The sequence below is a fragment of the Lepidothrix coronata genome, unplaced genomic scaffold, assembly GCF_001604755.1.
Source record: "Lepidothrix coronata isolate B3197 unplaced genomic scaffold, Lepidothrix_coronata-1.0 Scaffold141, whole genome shotgun sequence".
In the NCBI taxonomy this organism is placed as follows: Eukaryota; Metazoa; Chordata; class Aves; order Passeriformes; family Pipridae; genus Lepidothrix; species Lepidothrix coronata.
In genome coordinates this window covers 1,866,515-1,889,202 of record NW_016690321.1, presented here as the reverse complement: position 1 = coordinate 1,889,202, position 22,688 = coordinate 1,866,515, and the positions used below count along the sequence as shown (strand labels likewise).

At 43.0% G+C, this 22,688-nt stretch overlaps 2 protein-coding genes across 2 annotated transcripts in view; one reads left to right on the top strand and one right to left on the bottom strand.

Moving 5' to 3' along the window:
* ST13 (suppression of tumorigenicity 13 (colon carcinoma) (Hsp70 interacting protein)) overlaps positions 1 to 3,032 on the bottom strand; it is a 21,883-nt gene extending 18,851 nt beyond the window's left edge. Inside the window, exon 1 of the mRNA XM_017827569.1 lies at positions 2,870 to 3,032. Within this exon, the coding sequence (XP_017683058.1) occupies positions 2,870 to 2,979 (110 nt within the window). The 5' untranslated portion in view covers positions 2,980 to 3,032. The remainder of the gene's footprint in view (positions 1 to 2,869) is intronic.
* A 493-nt stretch (positions 3,033 to 3,525) lies between these two features.
* Positions 3,526 to 21,052, top strand: XPNPEP3 (X-prolyl aminopeptidase 3). Its single transcript, XM_017827627.1, has 10 exons — positions 3,526 to 3,612; positions 5,074 to 5,190; positions 7,689 to 8,096; positions 9,982 to 10,184; positions 11,029 to 11,091; positions 12,431 to 12,544; positions 14,900 to 14,985; positions 15,630 to 15,813; positions 17,270 to 17,390; positions 18,175 to 21,052. The coding sequence occupies exons 1-10, from the start codon at positions 3,552 to 3,554 to the stop codon at positions 18,339 to 18,341; spliced, it is 1,524 nt and encodes a 507-aa protein (XP_017683116.1). The 5' UTR covers positions 3,526 to 3,551; the 3' UTR covers positions 18,342 to 21,052.
* Positions 21,053 to 22,688: the final 1,636 nt, after the last annotated feature.

Genomic DNA, 22,688 nt, shown 5'->3' with positions numbered 1-22,688 from the left:
ACATCTCCCCCAGAATACCCAAGCTTGGAACAGTTTTGAGATCAGTTTAACTAATATACATGCACATTTTATAATATGCTATTTCAACAACTTCCAAGGCTTAACGGTTTCACTCAGTCCTTGGAAATGCTTTTGCTATCCTGTTATTCTCTATTTAAACTAGTTACAATTCCAGAGCAATTCAAAAGCAAGTTACTCTAAAATCTCTCAACTCAGTATTTGATTACAATGATTAAACGCACAGCAAGGATATCTGCAAAGTTTGCAATGTATTTAACCTCAACAGTACAGGAATACACAAGATACTCTCAGAGGAAAAGGCAGGTACTGAGCTGTATAAAAGAACACACACACAAATAGATTCTGAATTAATCCTCTGTTTAATTAAAAAAAAAACCATAAAACATAATAAACTAAAACAGAGTTGTGCAATGCCAGTAACAACTCCTGGGAGTTGTCAGGACTCTATTGCAACAATGACTGCATTCTTCCACTCATCACAGCCACAAGAAGTGCGGTGTTTATGACTTGCTGGAAGAACTGCAACTGTTATTTCTGCATCCACTTTTATCACTGACAGCAAAATTACCTTTAGAGAGAAACTGGATTACCATGAAATCGAAAGGGTCAAAGTCTATTTGACCAAAACAACAACAACAAAAAAAAAAGGCAAAAAGCCCTGTTCATCAATTAGGGATTCTGCACTTTACTTCTAAAGACTGCTATTGTTTCTTTGTTCAATTGCAGAGTTTTTAAACACATTTCCTTTAATGACTCATTTCATAACAATTCAAGTAAAACATTTGTATTTTTATGTAATTATGAAAAAATGAGCATGACTAAAAGGGATGTCAAAACACTTTCCAAACATGTCACACACTACTGTATGCTTTCTCTACGAAGAGCATCCATACAGAAATTAAATACAACAGCTAGACAGAATAAAGGTTAGAAGACAACAAGTGCATGAAAACAGGTAAGACTTAAGGTTTCTGATGCAATATTAACAGCTAGTCAGAAATAAAGCATCTCCTTCTGGCTTTCTGAGCAGCTAGCATAATCTAAGTTAGAATCATTAAGTTTAAGAAAAAAAAAAATCAAAGCAATTAGCAGCATTTTAGTTGAAAATTCAGTGGGGGATATAAGAGTTATTGAGCTTATTTCCACCTGAAGCCAGGCCATGCTGTTTCAAGCAGTTTCCAAAGAAGAAGGGCCTATAAATGCACTTAATAGTCCTACGGCAAGCAGTACTATTACAGAAAAGCAGAGGGAAACCCACCAGACTTCCAGACAGTTTTACGTGAAAAGTGATCTGGCTACCACTACCATCCACCAAGTGTATAACTTCGGCAAATATTTAGCTCAAATGTGTGAGGAAAATCAGAAAACTTCAGAGAGCTGTAGAAGGTTCTACTCTGGAGTATTTTTCTACTTCTGAGATAAAGACATCCAGTGAAGATTTTACATGAAAATACACTCCACAGCTCTAAAACCTAATTTTTATACTTATAAGAAAAGCACCAAGCATAACTCTAAAAATCAACCTCCAAAATAGAGCCCTCCCCATTAATATGGAGAAAGGGAATGGAAAGGTGACCATCTAACTAACACTTTCTTTGGCCAAAAGAAGTCAGTGTTCTTCCTCTCTCTCTCTCTCAAAGTACTCTGTCCGCACCTTCAGAATTAGGCAACAGAAGTAATGGAGAAAACCTAGGGTAAGGCACTGAAGTCTTTTACGCAGCAGCAAAAGGAACTAAAGACCTTCAGAAGGGTAAGACAGACATCCATCTCCTTCCTACACGTAGGTGCAGCTACTATCAGTACTGCAAAGCCAAGTTAAGTTAAATAGGAGTGGTTTTACAACCACACTAGTATTCAGATGCATAAAGAAGTTTAAGCATCGCTGTAAAGAACCACTAATAAATAGTTCATTGTAGACATTTTCATTACAGGACATATTGTAAAATGCCACTATTAACTTATATATATATATATATATATATGCACACGAAACCCTGCTGGTTTTTCAACTAATTACAAATACTATACAGCAGGAAGCACAGTTAAAATACCTTCAAACTAAAACGAATTTTCTAAAACAAATCCCACTTTGTCACTAGATAAAAATCTTTTAACCTGCTGTTGCATAAAGTGTGCACCTGCAAGAACTTCCTTCGCTTCCTAAAGGACCTCAGCCCTTCCAGCCTGGTGTTTCTGGGCACTCAGGGTGGAACCCAAACATGATTTTTAATTGAGAAGCATCTGCTACGACAGGCCCCGCGCAGCATAAACAGCAGATGTCTGAAGAGGCTCACGGGGAGCACAGACTTCGACTACTTTATACGTGGAACTTCAAGGAGCAAAACACGCTTTGGACAGGAACCATAGCTGTCGGGTATTTTATGCTTTTGGGTACCGGGATGTAAATTAACGCCACTCACCTCCCCACAAACTCGGCTTCTTTTTAAGACAGGCTAGCCAACTCTGCTGCGTAATGCGAGAATTAGCTCTGTAAGTATTACTCTGGGGCTTTCCAGCCTGGAAAGCTGAGCCACTGAGATGGCCGGGGGGCAGGCTTTTTGCAACATAGCCGGCGTTAACGAAACAAAACTAACAAAATAAAAATAAGTCTTTTTAAGGCGCCAGTGGTGCCCCCGGCGGGCTAGGCCGGGCCGAGGAGGCCGCAGGGCCGGGCTGGACCCGCGGGGGCGACACCGCGCGCCCCCCGACCCGGCCACGCGGCGGGGCCGCGCCTGCACGCGCCGAGGGGACACGCCCCCCTCCCCTCACACCGCGTCCCGCGCCACAACACCCTTCCCCCCGCTCCTCCTCCCCTCACGGCCGCCTCCCGCCACGGCCCGGCACCGACCTCTCCACCCACTCGCGGAGGAAGGCGAGCTCCGGGGTGTGCAGCAGCCCCGGGTTCTGCTTGCACAGCCGGACGAAGGCCCGCAGCTCACTCAGCTTGCGCGCGTCCATGGCGGAGCGGCGGCGGCAGCAGCAGCACCAGCGGCGGCGGCCCAAGCGCGCTCGCTGCCCTGCCCCGCCCCCCTCGCCGCGGAACCTTCCAGCCCGCCCCGCCCCTCGAGGGCCCGCCCATCAGAGGGCCTCCCCCCGCCCATCACGCGCCGGCCCCGCCCACTGCGGGGAATGCCACGCCCTCCACAGGCATTGCCCTCCACATTGCCGCGCCCACAGCCCCGCCTGGCGCAATGGAAGCTTCCAGCGCGCCACGCCCCCCCGAGGTCACGCCCCCCTCGCCGGGCCCCGCCCGCTCTCCGCGGCGCGGCGGCGGGAATCTTCTGGAGGTGGCGGCGGTGACCGCGTCCAACTCTGTTCTCTGCTTAGTGTTGCCGCCCGCTCGCTCTCCCCCGCCCTCGCTGCCGCGCCGTGGCCCGCGTTCCCCCTCGTGGTCGGCGCAGGCGGCCTCCGCGGACGCCTAAAGCCGGCGCGGCGCCGCTCATTGGCGGCGGGCGGGCGGCGCGCAGCGATGGTGTCAGCGCGCGGCGCGGGGAGGCCCCGCCATGCGCCCTGTGGCCCGTGCCCCGGCCATGTCGCGCCTGCGGGGCCCGGCGCTCGCCGCGGCGCTGAGGGGCTGGCGCGGCGCCGCAGGTCAGACACCCCTCCTCCCCCGCACCGCCGCACCCGCGCCCCCAGGCCCTGCCCCCGGGCCTGCGCCTGCTCCCGGGGCTCCGCTGCCGACACCCAGTTATCACTGCTCAAAGCCCCGCTTTCGCCCCTCGGTCCGCTGTCGGTGCTCCCTTCAAAACGTTGCTCTGTTTAATGCCCGCCGTGTCCTCTCGTCTCGTTGCGAGCTGCCCTGTTTGCTGTGCACATGGAGAGAAACAGTGGAGACACTTGTTTTAAACTGAGCTGCCCAAAAAGCTGCAGTTGTATTTCACCGCCTGGGTCTCCAGTCAGGCATCACATAGTGAGCGCTTCGTGTTTTGACAATTGGTTGTCGTGCATAAGTGATCTTCAATTAGAGGCCAGTCATGCTGGCTCCCCCTGTAAATCCACGGTCTGTATGTTTTGCTGTAATCCCCTGAGTCTCGGCTCCCTGAAGGGCAGCTGGTTTGTTTGTCTTATCCTTGCTTATGTTAGTGAAGACTTAATTACTGTTTGTTCTAAGAATCCAGTGCCGTGCTATGGCAACACAAATTGATTTTGTAGTAGGTGCATGGTAAGTGACAACCACTTTTCAAAACACCAAGTAGACGTTTACCCTCTGATTATCTTCTCCTTCCCCGTGTCTTGATGATTTGTGTCTAGGCACAAGCAGTTTTTCAGCTGCAAAAGGCTGTGGCTGAGAATTCTAAAGCTGGTAAAGTTTCTGACAATTCATGTTTCATTTTAGCTTTTGTCTTACCATGCCCACTCCCAGCTCCCAGATGTATCCTTATGCTTGTAATTCGCTTTAAAACTTGATTGCTTTGGCTGTGTGTGGATTTGGAGGTGGGATACATAATTATTCCGTTTGGCTAATGCTACTGTCCAGTAAGTTGAATACATAAATAGGGACTCTGGAGTATCTTTCATACAGGAAAAAAAATCACATTACTGTATAAACCTGTTATTTGATGATTTCTTTGCTGTTTTATTAGTAAAAAACAGAACTGGAAAGGCCTTGGAAACTGTATAGTTGTTCAAGGTGAGGGATATTTTTTGAAGATATAGTCAAGAAGAAACAATATACAGGCATTGTGCTTGGAGCCCTGTGGTGTTTGAGGGAAGCAAGGGAGGGAGAGCATCAGGTACCTCCTGAACACCAAGTGTATGAATTGGGATGTGCAAACCAACAGAGCTTCCTGGGTTTTCTTGCTGGATTGTCGGGTTTACCATCTGTTCGTTTCTTTCAATCTGTTTTATGAGTATTTGATCACTAGTTGAGTTGTGTTCATATTGTTTCATAAACTATGGTGGTACACAACAGATTGAGAAGCTAAGCAGGGATATTTCTGCCATGTAAGTGAATGAACGCTACTAAAAGTCTGAAGACTGTAGTAGAATTCAGCAATTTTCTAACTGGAAGGGGTTTTCTCACCTTGACGTGATGCATTTCTTTTCCTCCAGTTTGCAAGTCATGTGCTCTCCGAAGATTTTCCATCCAGCCTGCCCAGCAGAAGAAGATTCCAAACCGGTATTTGGGCCAGCCCAGCCCTTTCACACACCCACATCTGCTCAAACCAGGTAAGGTTTGGGTACTGTGTGAGCGGGTTATTGGTATTCATTCTTGTCTCTGCTTTTTTGAGCACATTGATTTGCTGCATGATACAGTTGTCTGGAGTTTCAGCTGTTTATGATTACCTTCATTAGGCAGTAATTATATTTAGGAACTAATTTCCTTGTCTGAGATGATACTGATTCCAAAAATAGGCTTCACGGGTTTGCTTTTTTACCTTTTTCTCGTGGCGTGCTCAGGGTCCTTACTTGGGTGCTGCAGACCTTTCGTGGCAATGGCATTTTGGGAGCTCATTGTCCTGAAAATACATATGATTTTTATTAAGAGTGAGTCTTTTGTGCAAGCTGAACTGCCATAATGTTTCATATAAAGGTGCCATTCAGAAAAGGTGACTGGGGAGGGACATTGATAGATGGACACCACTTGTCTAAAGAATGTGCCCTCTTCAGAAGGGGATTCAATGTAAGGAAAAGGGGAAAAAGAGACTTGTGACTATGAAGTTTGACAGCAACAGTGAAAAAGAAACTGAAGTTTTACATTTTTTTGAGATATAATGAAAATAGGTAGCACATAGGTATGAGATGACCACAACTAAATCTAAAAAACTCCCTAAAAATATTTAAATATATTCAAGAATATGTCCAGGAAAACATTCTTTTCTGTGTTCTTCTTCCACAGGTGGGTATACAGGGAGAACAGATGAATATGTAACCATATACTTCTATACTTAAATGTAGAATAATTCAGGTCAGAAGGAACCTCACAGGTTAACAGGTTCACCCTGTGCTCAGAGCTGGGCTTGCTTCAGCATTGGATCAGGTTGCTTAGGGCATTGATTGACAGCTCACTGTGAGGCCAACCCTTTAAAAGTACTCAAAGCTGAAACAGTGGAAGTGAATTCTAGCTGCTCATAGTATTTTTCCTTTTAATAAAGGAGAGGTGTTTTCCTTAAAATAATATGACATTGTTTTATTGCAATTATTGTTTTAAAAAGCAAATGCCTTTAAGGCAAAGAGAATTTCCAGGCCTCACAGTTGGAAGACAGCTGGGATTCCCATGTTCCACCATATTGCAGCTTCTAAAATTCGCTGGACTGTGGCAGTTAGAAAGCCGACTGGAATGCAGTGGAACATAGGAAATTTGCCATATAATATTGCAGAATTGTGAGATCAGATTGCACTACAGCACTTTCTATGTTCTCTGTAATTTCCAGATCTATAGAGTAAAACAAATATGGTGGGTTTATTTCTTTGTTGTTTTGGGGGGTTGGGGTTTTTTAAAGACTTTTACATCTAATAGGTGTTGGGAATGTAAGTTTTTGAAAAGGTCTAAAATTTAACACAAATACAGCATACATAGTTTTCTTAAACTCTTTTGTCAAAGAAAAACATTTTGGATAGAAGTTTCCCCTCCCACTGCACTTATGCAAGAATCCACTTACAGTACAAGTCAAATGTAAATTTTTATTCTAGAATTATACATTAAAGAGGAAGAAAAAATTACTGAAGTAGAAAGTGAAAAGTATCAAAATGTAGTCTATGTTAATATAAGATATTAGCCAACATACTGATTAAGGCTCTTGTATTAATTTAGATCATAGTTAGGGAGTCTCACATTTTTAAAAATACATACTTCAGCTGTTGTTGGTTGTCCTTTCAACTTCAGTCTGGTTTTGGTGAGTATCTTGATTGCTGTACTTCATATCTTCTGTGACTGGAACAGTTTAAAGAGTTCTTTCATCTAAGAGATCGTTTGTTTCGTGTCATTAGAAATATAGAATTTAACTTTGGAAAAATCTGAATTTTTAAATATTGAGAAAAGCTACATCTGCCCTGAAGAAGATCCCTTCTCTTAATCAGAGTCTGCCAGCCTGCAGTCCGTGATTTGGTTCTGCCTGGAATCTTGTGACTGGTTAGACTCTGCAACCTCTGTGTTTCTGCATGATCTCCCAGAATCTGTAACACTCGATCTGCCCCTTATGGTTTAAAACTAGTCATTTTATGAGTTGACTTAGTGTGTATTTGAACAGACATTCTAGCTTTATCTGAGGGAATTAGTGCTCAACCTCAGGAGACAAACTTCTGTTCAATGTCCAGATGCTGTAAAACCCATCAGTTTTTAGCAGTTAAAGTTCAGTTTGCCTCACCCCTTCCCTTTTTTTTTTTTTTTTTTTGCATGTCTCTGTGCAAACATCCATCTGTTTTGGATTTTTATCTAAATCTACCAGGTTTGTGATTTCTGCCTTTGCACAGAAATACATAACACAAAATCCAGCTGGCTGAAATAAATTTCTATCTCTACGTGATGGAGAAGCAGTTTGAGTGAGAATGTGCTAGGGGGATAGAAGCTGAAGAGGAGCACAGGAAAGCAATGGAAAGGCTTGTGAGGGATTACAGCGAAGCCATGCACATGTAAGGCATCAGGGAGTAGGCAGGAATCAGGTTACAACTAATAGAATGTCCTAAGTGCCTTGAATTTCTCCATCTTATTTGTTTTGTATTCACAGGAGAGGTAACCCCAGGATTGTCACAGGTGGAATATGCTCTTCGCCGGCACAAACTGATGGTGTTGATCCAGAAGGAAGCCCATGGCTGGGATGGATTGGACCACACAGTGATTCTGCTATCCAACCCCACGTATTACATGAGCAATGACATCCCCTACATTTTCCACCAGGACACTAACTTCCTGTACCTCTGTGGGTTTCAGGAGCCTGACAGCATCCTGGTGCTGCAGAGCGTTCCTGGCAAAGCGCTGCCATCCCACAAATCCATACTTTTTGTGCCCCGGAGAGATCCAAAGCGAGAGTTATGGGACGGGCCCAGATCAGGCCCAGATGGGGCCATTGCTCTCACAGGAGTAGATGAAGCTTACACCATCGATGAGTTCAGGCACTTGGTGGCCAAGCTGAAAGGTAACAAAAAATAAAGGGGAAATGGGCTGAGATGTGGTTTTCGGAGTCTGAATGGTATGGGTTTGGGAGGTGACATCAATTCAAGACTATAATGAACTTAAGAAGGTGCAGTGGTATTACTATGACAAAGGCAGTTGGAAGTTCTTGTTAGTTTGTTGAGGGCCACCAGTGGAAATACAGTTTTTGCAGAATCACAGAGTATGTTGAGTTAGAAGGGACCCACGAGGATCATCAAGGCCAACTCTTAGTCCTGCACAGGACCACCCCCAAGAATCACACCATGTGCCTAAGAGCATTCTGAAAATAATAGTTTTTTCTCCCCTCTGAATTTCTTGTGCAGACTGTCATGCACATGGATACACATCTGTGAAATGTTAAGGAACAGGATAAGCAAGAACATATTAGTGTTCTAGTCATATCTGTTTGCTGACAGAGCCAAAACCAGATGAAGTATAGGAAACTTGAAGGTATGTTATTCACAGTAGACTTGGAAAATTATCCATACAGGGAGTTTGTTAGTCCACTCACATTTTTTTAGCTAGATGATGACTTGCTCTTGAAATATGAACACTGCTGTCCTCTAGAAATAATCCTTTGCATTTAACATCACTGTGTAGCCTCAGTGCTTATAATCCAGGGGGAACTTAAGTGCATTATAAAACGAAGCTGAAGAACGCTTATGATAATATAATAAAGGTAAGTGCTTGGGGGGGTCAAACAACTAGAGAGAGTGAATTTTGGAGCTTTATGGGACCTAGTTACTTTGTTTCAAAAAAGGATTTATTGAAAATAGATAAGTCACAGAAAGGGCCACAGGGATGATCAACAGTATGGAGTGTGTGAGATACATGCTGGATGAACCCACTTAGCTTGAAAAAGAGAAAACAGAAGCCAAGGTATGAGATGTGTATGGTTGTGGAAAGCACAGAGAGGGTGAGTAGGAACAATTACTTGATGGTTTTCATAATTTAAAAAAAAGACAACACTGAATGAAATGATCACATGGCAGGTTTTGGCACCTTTTAAGTTGTAGATCACTCATGGAAGGTTTGGAATGTGAAAAATTTTTAATTCTACGGGGGAAAGATCCACGAAAAGCAGTAAATCACTGTTATGAAGATGCAGCCTTGAAATGAAGAAACCAGAAGGGGGATTCTGGGGAGCACGTGCTAAGGGAAATACTCTTTCATAAATGCCCAGCTTCTTAGACACTTCCTGTAAGCACTTGCTAGTGGTTACCATCCCCAAAGAAGGGGGCCTAGGTGGGCATCAACTGTGACTCACAATGGCTTTTCTACTAATTTCTGTTTAAAATGTTCCTGTGGGGAGAATGTGGGTGCTAACTTTCATGTTCTAAATAAATGTCCACATAGTTAAATGTGTTTGTCCTGAGTTAGTTTATCTCAGAATGGTTGAAATAAGCAGTTGTTCCCCAAAGTGTTCTGAAGTATAGTTGATCATGACCCTGATTCCATGGGTAAAAAGGTAAATTGCCTTACATCAGTGGGGACAGGCTAAATGACAGAACAATTCAGAATGGGCATCACTGCAGTGCAATGCCTACTTAGATTACACAAGTACAACTTTGACAAAATGTGTATATTCAGTGTTGGTCTTAAACCCCATTATTTGCCCAGAAGTGGTGACTTGTGAAATCTTACCAATTCATACTTGCTATGAATTGGTAATCTTCCAAACTTAGAAGAGATTGCTAGAATCCTGTGACAGTGAAAGTGTCTATATGGTCTGTCAATGCAAATTCAGAGGAAATTATTTGTCTCAAATATAGCAGCAGGTCTAATTTAAGAGGAATGAGTCTGTTCAGTGTGGGGAGGACATTTCTACATTTATTTTTGTCTGTGTCAGCTTTTGTTTTGTATTCCAGGTGAGTCAAACGTTGTTTGGTATGACTTGACAAAACCAGTGCATACAGAGCTGCACTCTGACTACATGCAGCCACTGGCTGAGATGAAAGCTCGGAGCAAAAACCGCATCCAAGGCATCCGACATTTAGTGCAAAACCTTCGACTGATCAAATCCCCGGCAGAGATTGAAAGGATGAAGATAGCTGGACGGGTGACAGCAGAGGTAATGGGGTCGTGTGCTCTCCAGATGAACCAGTGCATTCTGTTGATGGGGTGACATTGGATGGAAGGATCCCTTTGGTCTAATCTGTTACTGAACTGCTGTGTCTCAGCCATGGGCTGGGCTCGGCTCCCTTCACGTGACAAGGAGAAATGGGAAGGCTGCTTGGACAACCAGCTTCTCTCAGTCAGTGTAACTCAAGCAAAGACAAGCCAGCAGCTGTTAGACTTTGTTTAAAAGCATTATCTGTTCAGGGGTAGCCTTTTCACTCTCTTAACAGCTTCTGCTCTGCTTCCCCTCACCATTTTCTTTCCTGTCTATTCTGTTTATTTTGAGGAAACAATTTTTGTGAAGGCTTTGCCTATGTATGTCTCTGTATTCCCCCTTCTCCCTCAAATACCTTTTGAAATCATTTGTCATTTTAAACAAATGTGACAGATAACTCAAATGCAATTATGTTTTTGTAAATATTATCAAAATAGATAGCCAAATAGAAAAGAGAGGTACAGCTTGTCCTTCTCTGAAGGAAAAGCTGCGTAAGGCACTCATATGTGAAGGAATCCATAGGCGAGACAACTCCTAAAATGCCAACCTATGGGATCAGCCTCAACCATCTAATCCTTTTTATCAAAAACTGGAGTCAATCAGCTCCTAAATAGAGTTTCATGGGGAACAGATCTTAATTGGTTCTAGTCTTGACAGCACTTTGCACTTTCAGCTGCCTCTGGTGTTCTGGGCCAGCTGATCTTGAGCCTTCCTCAAAAGACAACAGGTTAAAAAAAAAAAAAAAAAAGCTTCTCTCAAATTCAGTCTCTTTTGCTAACTGAAAGGCCCTTCTTTTTCATAGGCTTTCACAGAGACAATGTTTGCCAGCAAATCCCCAGTGGATGAAGCCTTTCTGTATGCAAAGGTGAGTACTTTATAGCTGAAGGTGAGATAGAAGGGCTGGATGTTGGTTATCCTTCCAGCAAACGAGAAGTGTCCAATCTCTTTATAATGTGTCTCCCACCATAGCACATTTCTTCTTCACCCAAATCTTGGACATGCAGAAGAGTCAGTGTGGGGAATTCTTCAGCAGTACTTCCAACACCCTTATTGAAGGAGCGTAGTGGTTTCTAAATTTGTCTGCTATTGATGTCTTTTTCTACTATATTTAAATACCAAACCTGCTCAACAGTCAGAGATATAGTTATCTTATCCTATAATACAGTTCTATTGTGCAGAATTAAAGTAGTTATAACACCTGTTTATAAAGCCTGCTTCTCTTGCCTCTAGCCTCTTACTACATCAGATTACCACAGCTATCTTGAAGCAATTTAGACACCTCTCAGTTACAAAATAAGGACTAATTGGCCTGCACATTTGGTAAGGAACTTCATGAGGAATTGCAGTGAGATGCCTGTTTGAGAAACATCAGCAGGATTTGACCCTGTATTTATTATGACATAGATGGCCCTGTGCTGACATGGCACTGAGCAGCAGTACTGAACTGTAAAGAAAACTAATTAAAGTGTATTTTACAGATCAATTTTTCACTCTAGAGCAGGACTGTAAAACATACATTGCTCCATGTATGCATCTTGGAGTGTTCTGTCCCATGTGATCTTGGTAGTTATAGAAAAGAGGTGCTATTAATATATTGAGGGTCTTTATAGATGTAAGTTCAATTCATTTCCATGCTTCCATCAGCTTCATCATTCAAGAAGGGTAAAGATCTTGAGACCTGTGGTGCCTTTTTCTTACATCTCTCAGACATCAAGGTAGTGCATGTTTTCAAACCTTCTTAGTTCAACAGTCATGGTAATAGATACTGCTGTAAATATGCTGGTACTTCGTAATTTTAAAAGACAGCAATAAAACATGACTATTGTCATGCTGACATTTAGGATCTTTGAAAATTCAGAATGTTATATGGCAAATAAGCATTATTTCATGTAAGAACAAATCCTTACCTGGATGCATGACAGTGTAATGAATTTCATATGGTATTGAATAGCTTGTACCAGAAAAAGCTTCCATGACACTAGATGCAGGCTTAAAACACTCTTGAAAAGTGGATTGTTCTGTATTTTTTCTCCAGAGTTCTTGGATAATATTCAAGGCTGCTTTCATTTAGTAAACTCACGTTCCAGTTTCACTTTCTGTTGTACAAATTAAGAAAACAGTTGTAGGACATGGATTACCTATCCCTAGGGCAGTTAATCATCTGAAACAGCACTAATGTTCTCCTCTCTGAATTATTGTTCCAGTTTGAGTTCGAGTGCCGGGCTCGTGGTGCTGACATCTTGGCGTACCCCCCTGTTGTTGCAGGTGGCAACAGATCAAACACTTTGCACTATGTGAAGAACAATCAGCTCATCAAGGTAACCCATCTACTGTCCAGTAACTTGAAATGCAGAGCTGTGACACACATGTATGTCCCCTAGCTGCTCTTTGTTTTGACTAAACGTATCAAAGCACTTAAATATAAACTGAGCAAGGGAAAGGAGTCGTGCCCTGGTTAGTTTTTCTGTCAGTGGCAGATTAACTTCTCTTCCTCTCCTCTCTGCACTTGCTGCAGTATTTTCTGAGCAGTGGAAGGCCTTGCAAACAGGGCTGCAAATAATTTAGCGAATAGGTTTGCTCTCACACCATGCACAGCAGGGTGTGGTGCTGGGTGGGTCACTGGCCTCACAAAAGAGAGGAGCCACTGCAGAGTGAAGGCACCTTGGGGGATCTTCTGCTGTCACTTGCATTGCTTAGTCTTGCTTTGCAACATAAGGGGCAATAGTGCATTCCTGCTCTGGTGAAGCTGAAAAGCATTTTGGTCTGCATGTAGGCCAGCAAAGCAGAGAACAGGAACAAGGAGGAAAAGGATCAGCATTAAATGTCAAGAGGTGGATTATATGGCTTTAGGTAAATTAATGTGTTTTGTCTTATTTTGAAGATTCTCCTTATTGAATTGAACCCTCTCCAGCTTTCCTGACAATAGACCTTTAGATTCAGATAAGTATTTTCAGGAGCCGTATTCCCCCACTGCTCTGCTCACTATTCACTTTTCAGAGGAGCATATTTTTCCTCTGTCTTAATGCAGGATGAAACTTTCCCACTAGCATTGTATTTTCTTGAAGCTGGCATCTAGCAGACCTTGAAATGATCTGCAGAGACAAATGTACAAAAGATATGACAGGCTGCTTTTGGCAGAAAGAAGCCTCCTTTGTTGTTCTGTCATCCAAGGTCAGGCGTGCTGATGTAACTCCAGTTGCTTCTGTTAAAGTTGTTCGGTTAAGTGACTGTCACTTGTTTTTTTTCCAAACTATTAAGTAGGAGGTTAAACCCGTAAACTTGACTCTTTCCTTGCCTTTGTGTGCTGCTTCCTACAGCTCTTGTTTCCAAATAGGCTAACAAAGTGTCTAATTTGGTAGGAATCTGAATGCATCATTCAGTTCACCATTTAGTGGGCTCAGCTTTAAAGAAAGAGGACAAGAAGCACAACATAAGGCACTTACTGAACAATCAAACCACAAGCAGAATTCCCTTAGCCAATAAATTGTTACTTAGCTTGTTTAATTGCTTGGAAGATGGCAGGTGCTATAATTTCAGATTTTCTGCAATGGATTGAACCACCTATTCTGAAAAAGTTAAAAAGTACAATTTAAATGGATAGTTAATGGCCTGTCTATTCAGTGGGATAGTGACATCTGCCCACTGGTAATTTATCTCCTGTGTATCTGTTTGTGGCACTTGACTGTACACGATGATGATAGATACCACTGGAAGTAGCACTAACAGTGAAATTCTGCTTGTTATTCCTTCCCTGAATCTGCTAGAATTATTCCTTGTCATTCCACATCATGGCTGCTGGCACAGTCATGGATCTGTGGAGTGAATCTCTGTAATAAAGTCCCTAGGTTACATGTAGTGTAAATCTATAGAGAATTTAATCCAAACTTTTTACAGATTCCACTGCTCTATTTGTTGTTAGCTTCTTTAAGGAGGGAGAGCAAAGCAGTGGTTTTGTTCTCGGCTCTTTATCTTCCTTCTGTGTGACTTTTTGGGAGATGCGTAGTCAGTGATTTAATTGACATATAACAGTTTTGCTGAAGTGAATCAGAGGTTCACATCTCCAAAAGCTTTTTCTTCATCACCAGACAGATTCAGAAAGATATCTTAGAAAAGGTTGGGGAAGATGATTCAAGCTATTCAGTAGTGCATTTACAGCAGCGATACACTGTCAGAGAAATTATTTTGCTGGGTCCTCCTATCCTATGGCAAGGCTAAATCTGTAGCGGTTAGTGATCTTATGGATAGCTCAGAAATAAATGGGTTTTTTTGCAAAACCCTTCTGGCTCAGTCACTAGCAGAGGACTTCTAGTGGAAGGAGTCACTGGTGTAATTTGCAGGAGTAAGCAACTCAGGTGTCAATGGGACTGAGAGAGCAGAATAGTTCACGGTAAATGTCTTTTTGCTCCAAAATGTTTGAAAATCAGCATGGTAAGGGTTCAGACAGTAGATAAACATAACAGTCAGAGACTACCTCGCAGAGAAACAATCCAACTGGAATAGCCTGTTTAAAACCAGTAGCACCTGGGGTGTTATTCTGCAACAAGAATTCACACCTCTGCTACTGCTTTGTGAAAATAAGTGCATAACCTCCTTTCCTGCTCTCAGACAGAAAAAAATCAGTTCAATTAATAGCGGGACTGACCCACACAGCATTTTTTCTTGTTATTCTGCAGGATGGTGAACTGGTCTTGTTAGATGGTGGATGTGAATTGTCCTGCTATGTGAGTGACATCACACGTACCTGGCCTGTCAATGGAAGGTATGCCACAATAAGGTTTTTTGAAGAACACTGAGAAGCTCTTAAATAATTGATGGATGGAGTGTATGTGTGTTTAATCTCTGTGTGAGTAGTTTTAACGTGTCCCATTCTGTGGTTCTTCAAAGTAATCAAATTATATAAACTAATCTTTCAGCATGAGAAGCTGTATTCCCCACTGCCTCATTAATTACTACATGAATATGGGTGATCATTGCTATTTTCAGCTATTACAGCATGCTTAAAGTGCAGAGAGGGCTTTTTTGTACATTTAGCTGTGGCTGACTCCAGTTGTATGTGAGAAAAAAGGAGTCTTAGTTGACATGTACATAGCTCTGTCAGTCATGAAATTGCTGGTGTGATATCTCTGTGTTTGTGTGTTTGTGTCCTGTATTTTCTTTTTCCTGCAGTAGCTTGGCCTTGCTTTTCTTGGGGGTTAGGTTCTCAGCTGAGAAACCCTGCCTCTACATGGTGTATTGAAGGGCGTGTTGCAGGGATGCTTTGTCTGGCCTTTCATATAAGGAGACAGTTGCTTTGCTTTCTGACTTTTCCTGCTCCAACGTTGCACTGAATCTGTCCCAAAGATGTGTTCTGAGTAGCAGTTTAATTGTGAGATATGTCCTTTGTTCCTTCTCAATGGTCTTCAGGTTCACCAAACCCCAAGCAGAACTATACCAGGCTGTCCTGGATATCCAGAAGTCCTGCTTGAGCCTCTGCTCTCCAGGCATGAGTCTGGAAAATATCTACAGCCTCATGCTGAGCCTTATTGGACAGAAACTGAAAGAGTTGGGTGTCCTAGAGAGCAGCATCACTGACAGCCATTTCTTCAAGGTACTTGAAGATTTTTACTCCAGTTTACCCTTACTAAGCCTGATTATTTTCTCCTTGGGTAGTGTTAGTTGCTTTAGTTTGGGTCAGGAATGTGTTTTTGAGATATCTTCTAATTTTTGCCACACACTGTGCTATAATTCATGTTGTGGGCTGGTCTCAGCACAGGTCTGGATTTCTTTCAAGACAGGGCTAAACTTGGAGATGTGTTTCAACAAATTAGTCTGAAGTAACCCCCCAGTCTTATATGCACATAGTGTGAATATTTGTTCTCGGCTCTTGCTCTCACTCTGCTGATCCATTCCCATTGCTCTGCATTATTTGCCATTTTGCAGATTCAGCTTTAGACCACAGTCTGAAGGGAACTGTAGGGACATAGGCACTAACACAAAATTCTGGGTCCAGGACTGGCTGCAGGCAGTTATTTGTAGTTTTCTGATCTGTTTAACATTGCATAAATCTGCAGTACCACCAAAAGGTGCAGCCCATTCTTCTCAGTCATTCCACCTGCTGCCTCTTCTGCACCATTTTGTGTCAGTATTGGGATTCACCTGGTAAACAAGACTGGGAAACTCGCCTGCCTTAGAGCTGAACGTAGGGATAAATAAGATTGGTTTGCAGTTACATAAGTTTATCCAGTCACACCCACTGCAAACCTGCATGATTGCTGATGCCAGTACAGGAAAGACGGCAGAACCAGGTGACGGCACTACCGCTTTTGGCAGCCGGACGGGTTCCTGCCGGATTTAATTGTCCTACGGTGCCGGTGCCATGGCAGCGGCGGAGGCTGCCGTGCCGTATTCCCTCGGCAGGTGGCAGCACAGCCAGACGGGAGCGGCGCTGCAGCTCAGTCCTCTGGGAATGAGGAGTGTGGGGAGGGAGGAATGAGGAGGGAGGAATTAGCTCTTTGATTCCCCCTCGGTAGGGTGGGTGATTAGGATAGTGCGGGGGTAGGCGGTATCTGTGCCCTGTAGAGGTGGATTAAAATCGTGCTGTAGCTACTGAGTGAAATCGGCTCAGCGTTTGCTCTGCCATGTGTAGGACCTCACTTTGCCACAGCACGGAGCAGCTGTATCCGCTGCTGCCGTTGTCAGGCTCGGCTGATGGAATCACGCAGGGCTTGCACGTTTAAGGAATAGAAAGGGTTGGGGCAGCAAAGCTCAGAGCACTGAAAAGTGACGTCTTTCCTGACATGCTGAGATGGAGATGGGCTTGGGCTGTTCTTTTCAGCGAGGGGGAAGGGCAGTCTGCAATGTGCTCATAATGGGCAACTGGTAGTGGTGGGTTTTGGGGGCCATCCAGTTCTGGTAGATGTAAGGCAGTCCCTGGTGATCTGGTCATGACAGTAAGACTGCTAGTTAAGCACACGAGTATTCTGTCTCTTCTTTCTATCTTTTTTGTTGGAACGAGTTGGGCTGTGTTTAACTGCCTCCGTGACACCTGTTCTGTCTTCTGCTAGGCTGTCCGAAAGTACTGCCCACATCATGTGGGCCATTACTTGGGCATGGATGTTCACGATACCCCGGATATATCCCGGTCACTCCCGTTCCAGCCAGGCATGGTGATAACCATTGAACCAGGTAACAAGACATGCAGTCAGTGGTGGACAAAAACATGCAACACTGAGGATAACAGTATTGCTTTCAGTGGTTAGTTGGTACCTCAGACCAAAGCTTTCAGGTTCTTTCTGGTGAAACTGAAAATTATTACAGTATTGGAAAGCCTTAAGTTATTCCCTTCCCAAAGTCATTACAGTATTAGAACACTCCATTTCCTTCCCAAACACGGCCAAGGTGGAAGTAGACTCAGGCAGCAAAGTATTGTGGAGCACAGATGCCGAAAAGCAAGGTTGGTTTGCTTGTACTGTGTTCTGTGTTCCTGAGACTGAACCTCTACCATCGCCGGTGGTATAAGTCTCAAGCATTACAGTCTGCAATTACAGGCATTCACAACTTAGCTTTGCAAATTGGGCATACTGCAATGAATCTTTCTTTTTACTTGTCACTGTATTTGGAGCTGTCAGCTTGAAACTGATATTTAATACTTAACTCTTCTCTCTCTCTATTCAGACCATTGTTAAAATCATCATTGTGAATGTGACATTGAGAGCAAGAAGTGCAGAAAGGCCAGGTGTAATTGTGGAAGTTTTTATTAATATGCTAATGTCCAAGGGCACAGAGGGACACTTTCCTTCCTTTGCCCACCAACAGCCATGAGTGAGGAGACAGTAATTTGCCATATTAAAAATTTTTGGGATCAAATGTTATGTTGCTGAAAATCCAAACCTGTTCTCATGGTGGTGCAGTAAGGGAAAGGTCTTGTTCTGGAGAGTGTTGTGTGCTTTAATTCCCTTTCTTCTTTCAGGCATTTATATCCCTGAGGATGACATGAGTGCTCCAGAGAGGTTTCGTGGCATTGGTGTGCGCATTGAGGACGATGTTGTGATAACAGAGGAGGCACCTCTTGTCTTGTCTGCTGACTGTCCCAAGGAGATCTACCACATCGAGCAGATCTGTGGCCGCAGCTCATGATGCCCCTTCTCTGCCTCTTTCATCCTCCTCAGGATATGCAGCCCTCCAGGGATGCAGGTCCCTGTAACTGGCTGTAGTTGTCAAGTGATGGAGGGCATCGACAGTTGATGGCTGTTTCCAGGACTGGGGCTGGACAGTGGAGTGTAAAAGGCATGGGTACTGAGGGATGAAAAAGCAAAGCAACCTTTTCTGTATGCATTTTTCTTCTGATTTGTGCTGATGTTGAGCTGTTATAGGACATGGGGGTGGATTCATCCCTCTGCTGTGTGGATCCATGTGTTCTGGTCCCGCTGGGGGTTTGAATTTTTTCAGTGCCAGCAGCAGGGCTTCTGCTTGGTCCCTCTCCAGATGCAGAGGTACAATTGCTGAGACCAGGGCCCCGTTTTTTCCCATTCAGCAGTAGTTCACAACAGTCAGATTCTAAAAATAAAGCTTTGATAAATCCTGGTTTGGGATAATAAAGTGTCAGACAGATTTGATTTTTATAGAGCCGTGTAAGGAGGGGGTTTGGTAATCAGGAAGATGGGTTTGGTGGAGAGGTGGTTTTCTCTGAAGCCTGTGGAGAATGCTTTTGGTATTTTAAGGATAAGAATGTGTTTGGGCCTTGTTCAGGCATATGCAAAAGAGGCCTGCAGTAGGGAAAAACACCTTGTCTGGTCTTTCAGCTTATTGGAGTGTTTGATAATTTCAGAAAGGCTGAATGCTCAGGCATTTGGAAATACCTGTTCTTACTGTCTTCCACATTCCCTTCTTTCTGTCCCAAAGGTCCATTCCTTTCTTCTATTCTGAGTCCCTGTCTACCCTAGGAAGCAGGGCTGTGGCTGTGCTGGACTCCACTGGTGAGTTGCTGGCTGTCACCTAGATGTGAGGTGTCCAGTTCTGGGACAGTCACAGCACCTTTCTGGTTTATGCTTACTGTATGCTGAAAGTGCCAGCAGCTTCAGCAGTGTGTTTTTGAAGAGTATGTCCTATGGTGAGTGTCAAGTCTTTACACAGCTTTTATGTGGAATTTAATGGAATTTAAAGTAATTCTCCTTTTCAGAACTCTGAGGGCATGATCACAATTGCCTTTTGGGTTTTGCCAAGTGCTCTGTGATAATACTTTTGAGGCAGCTACTAATATGATTAGGGGCTGGGCTAGATAAGGAGTAAAGAGGAGAGTTGTCTACCCTCAGTATCATCACCCAGTATTACCACCCAGGCTATTGTTTGCCTCTAGTAAATACATCTACTAGAGGCAAACATGGCATCTGTGTATTTACTGAAAATATTTTGACAATCAACTATTTAACATGTCTGAAAAATGCTTCTCATCACTGCATCTCCTGTTATTTATGCTTGCTGCTGCATCACCTTACTTCCTTTCTGATGGTAGCTTTCAGTGCTTTTCATCTGTTATTCTAAATTTTCTTTTTCTCTTCTTTTCCTAGATTGTCTATTTTTGACCCACTAGAGTGTCACTGCTTCCTAATCCATTTTACTTTCTTATCAACGTTGCTACCTCTTCCCCAGTTTGCCCTAATTCCCCATAGTGAATGTAGCCAGAAGCATGTGGAGAAGGTGATCAGGGTTCTGGAGTTTGATCTCTGGCTCTGATGCTGTGTGATCTCTAGTGAAATCTGTGTGCTGTTTTGGGGTTTGCTGTTGGTTTTTTTCATTCTTTCCTGTGTTTCATTTCACTTAGTTTAGGCCAAATGGATAGTGTCTTGCATCTCTCATTGCAGTTTGATGGGAGCTGGGTGCACACACTGGGGTTTGAATTTTGGCACCTGAAAGGCATCCAAGACATGCCATAATTGTGTTTTCTAAACATGACAAAAAGAAATGCTTTTACAGGGTTTAGTGTATCAAGTTTCACCTAGTTAAGAGGATCTGCTAATCTTTGATGGTAGCATTTGCTAAATATTCAGGTGTTGCAGTGATAGGTACAGTGTAAATTGTTAGAAGGAAGGCTTGCTAAGTGTGGACACAGACCTGATGAATACTTTTGATGAATACTTTCTGATCTGTAACATGTTTGTTGTTCCAATTACACCTGTTAGAGCCATATGAACTGGGCCAAATATTAGGGATTTTGGAACTATGTAAGCAGCTTAAAATAAATTAATCTGAGAGCTACATGTGTGTGCTGGTCTGCACATCTGCCCATATGCCTAACAGAGTTAATAATTGTACTTACTGTAAATAAGCCTTTTAAGTACATATTTGAAAAGGTTATTTTTAAAATAAATTTGTAGAAAGTCATTTCTCAGGCCACCAAGTTGCATGGCTGTTGAATAGATATAAGTACCTCCAGAAAAAGCATTATTTTCCAGGGAGATTTATAAATTACCTGTATCTTGTCTTGGACTTGAAATAACATTGCCAAATGTAGGCACACACAGATTCCTACTCCTCTCAGGAAAACCCTGCAACTTGTGAACACCAGTAGATCTTACGAATGCTGTAGATGAATGTTTCTGTCAGTAAAGAAGCATTTGTGGCTCTGCTGAGTGGGGAGTAATGGATCTGCTATGGCTGCTGTGCCTCACTGTGCTGTGACTGATTTAGGCCGTGCATATTCTGTAATTCTTCCTTTGGTATCATGGTCTGTAATTCTTCCACTGTGTTCAGCTATTTCTTCAGCATAAACCTCTGCTGTTCTGAATCTATTGTTCCACGTAAAGAGTGCATTTTGCACAAGGTAATAAATCTACATCCTATGAACCTAAGTTTTTGAAGGCCTTTTCTTACTTGTTGCAGAGATGAATAATCTGGGACTTACACACATGCTGCAGTGTCCCTTGAAAACAACAAATCCTTCAACATTTTAAATGACCTTCATCAAGAAACTCTAAAGAACCCCTTCTCTGGCTGCAGACAAGGCACATACCTGTGGTGTATCTCCTCTGTTGCTGATTCCATTCTGCCAGACTTACTGTCTGCCTCTGCCACAGAAGAGATTCCTCAGTCCAACCACTTGGGTGCAGGAGCAGCTCTCAGTGGCGGCACAAGTCGACAGCTGCCTGATGAGGGTGTTGGTGGGATCACTGGGAGCGAGAGAGAAATTGAGGTCTGCGCAAGTTCACTTGGGGACAGATTTTGTTTCAACTACGGCACAAGTCTTAAGGGCATCAGAGTATGAGAGAAAATGAGAGCCAGCCATCCCTATGGAGAAGCTGCTTTGCTTCCAGAGGAAGCCTGAGAGACTTCTGGCTTTCCTGTTTCACCACTTACCAGGGGACTGCTTTGCCCTGCAGAGAACTGGTAAAGTCCTGTTGTTAAAATACAATCTGAGCAGAGGTACCAATTCGCAGATATGCTTCTGTCCTAAGAGTGGAAAGAAATTTGGCATTTAATACAATTTGGCACTCTATCTCTTTTAGAAAAATAAAGTATGTTTTTCCTAAAAGTGCATTCATTATTTTGCAAAGGATCCTGATGGTGTAGGAAGTAGCAAACCGAGGGAGCACAGAGAGGAGAATGGAGGTTTTGGGGAATGTACAATGCAATAAGAGAAGAATCAGGAGAAGGCTGCGATTTGGAGCTGCAGGTATGTGTGCAGGGGGATGGGAGAGCAAGGAGAGAAAAACAGGGCATAAAATGGCTATTCAGTATGTTGTCAGAATGGTGCAGTAACTCCAGAAAACTGGTTATGCTGTTTCATAACCCTGATTGATTTGTCCTACTCAGGAGGGAGGAACAAAGGAGTCAGATTGTATTGATGAACTTGGTCTTAACAGTTAGTTTAATTATTTCTTTTAAAAATCAATAGAATTATCATATGAGAAAGTTTTCTGCAGTTTTGTGTTATTGATCATGTGTCATATTTTAAATAATGTGAAGGGGAAAAAGTATGTTTCTAGGCAAAGTCTTCATTATGATGGAGGGAGCAAGGCTGAGGTTACATGCTCTTATGCTACCCAAATTACTGCTTTGGAAATTGAGTAATTACTCCCAGGAGAACTACCATAAAGCAAAAAGAGATAGGGCTAAACTTGGGGGAAAAAAATCTATATGAGATAAATGACAAAAATGTTTTAATTATGAGGAGATATTTAATACTTTGTGTAATTGAATAATGAAACTCTGCACTGCAATAAACTGACAGTTTTTAATTTCTTTGAAACTGAGTTGTGCAGAAGCCTATACGGGCATCTCTTCATTAGTATGCAGATCTAAACTGCATTTAAGTTTATAATTCCGACATCATTACAGCACCTCTGTTAAACCTGCTCCCTACATGCATCCTCATCCTCTACTTGATTAGAAATCATTGTTTGTACACTGTCACAATGCTGGCTCCAGGAGTGGGTCTGACTTATAAAATGCATTGTGTTTCAGAGGTATAACAATAAGTTACATTCT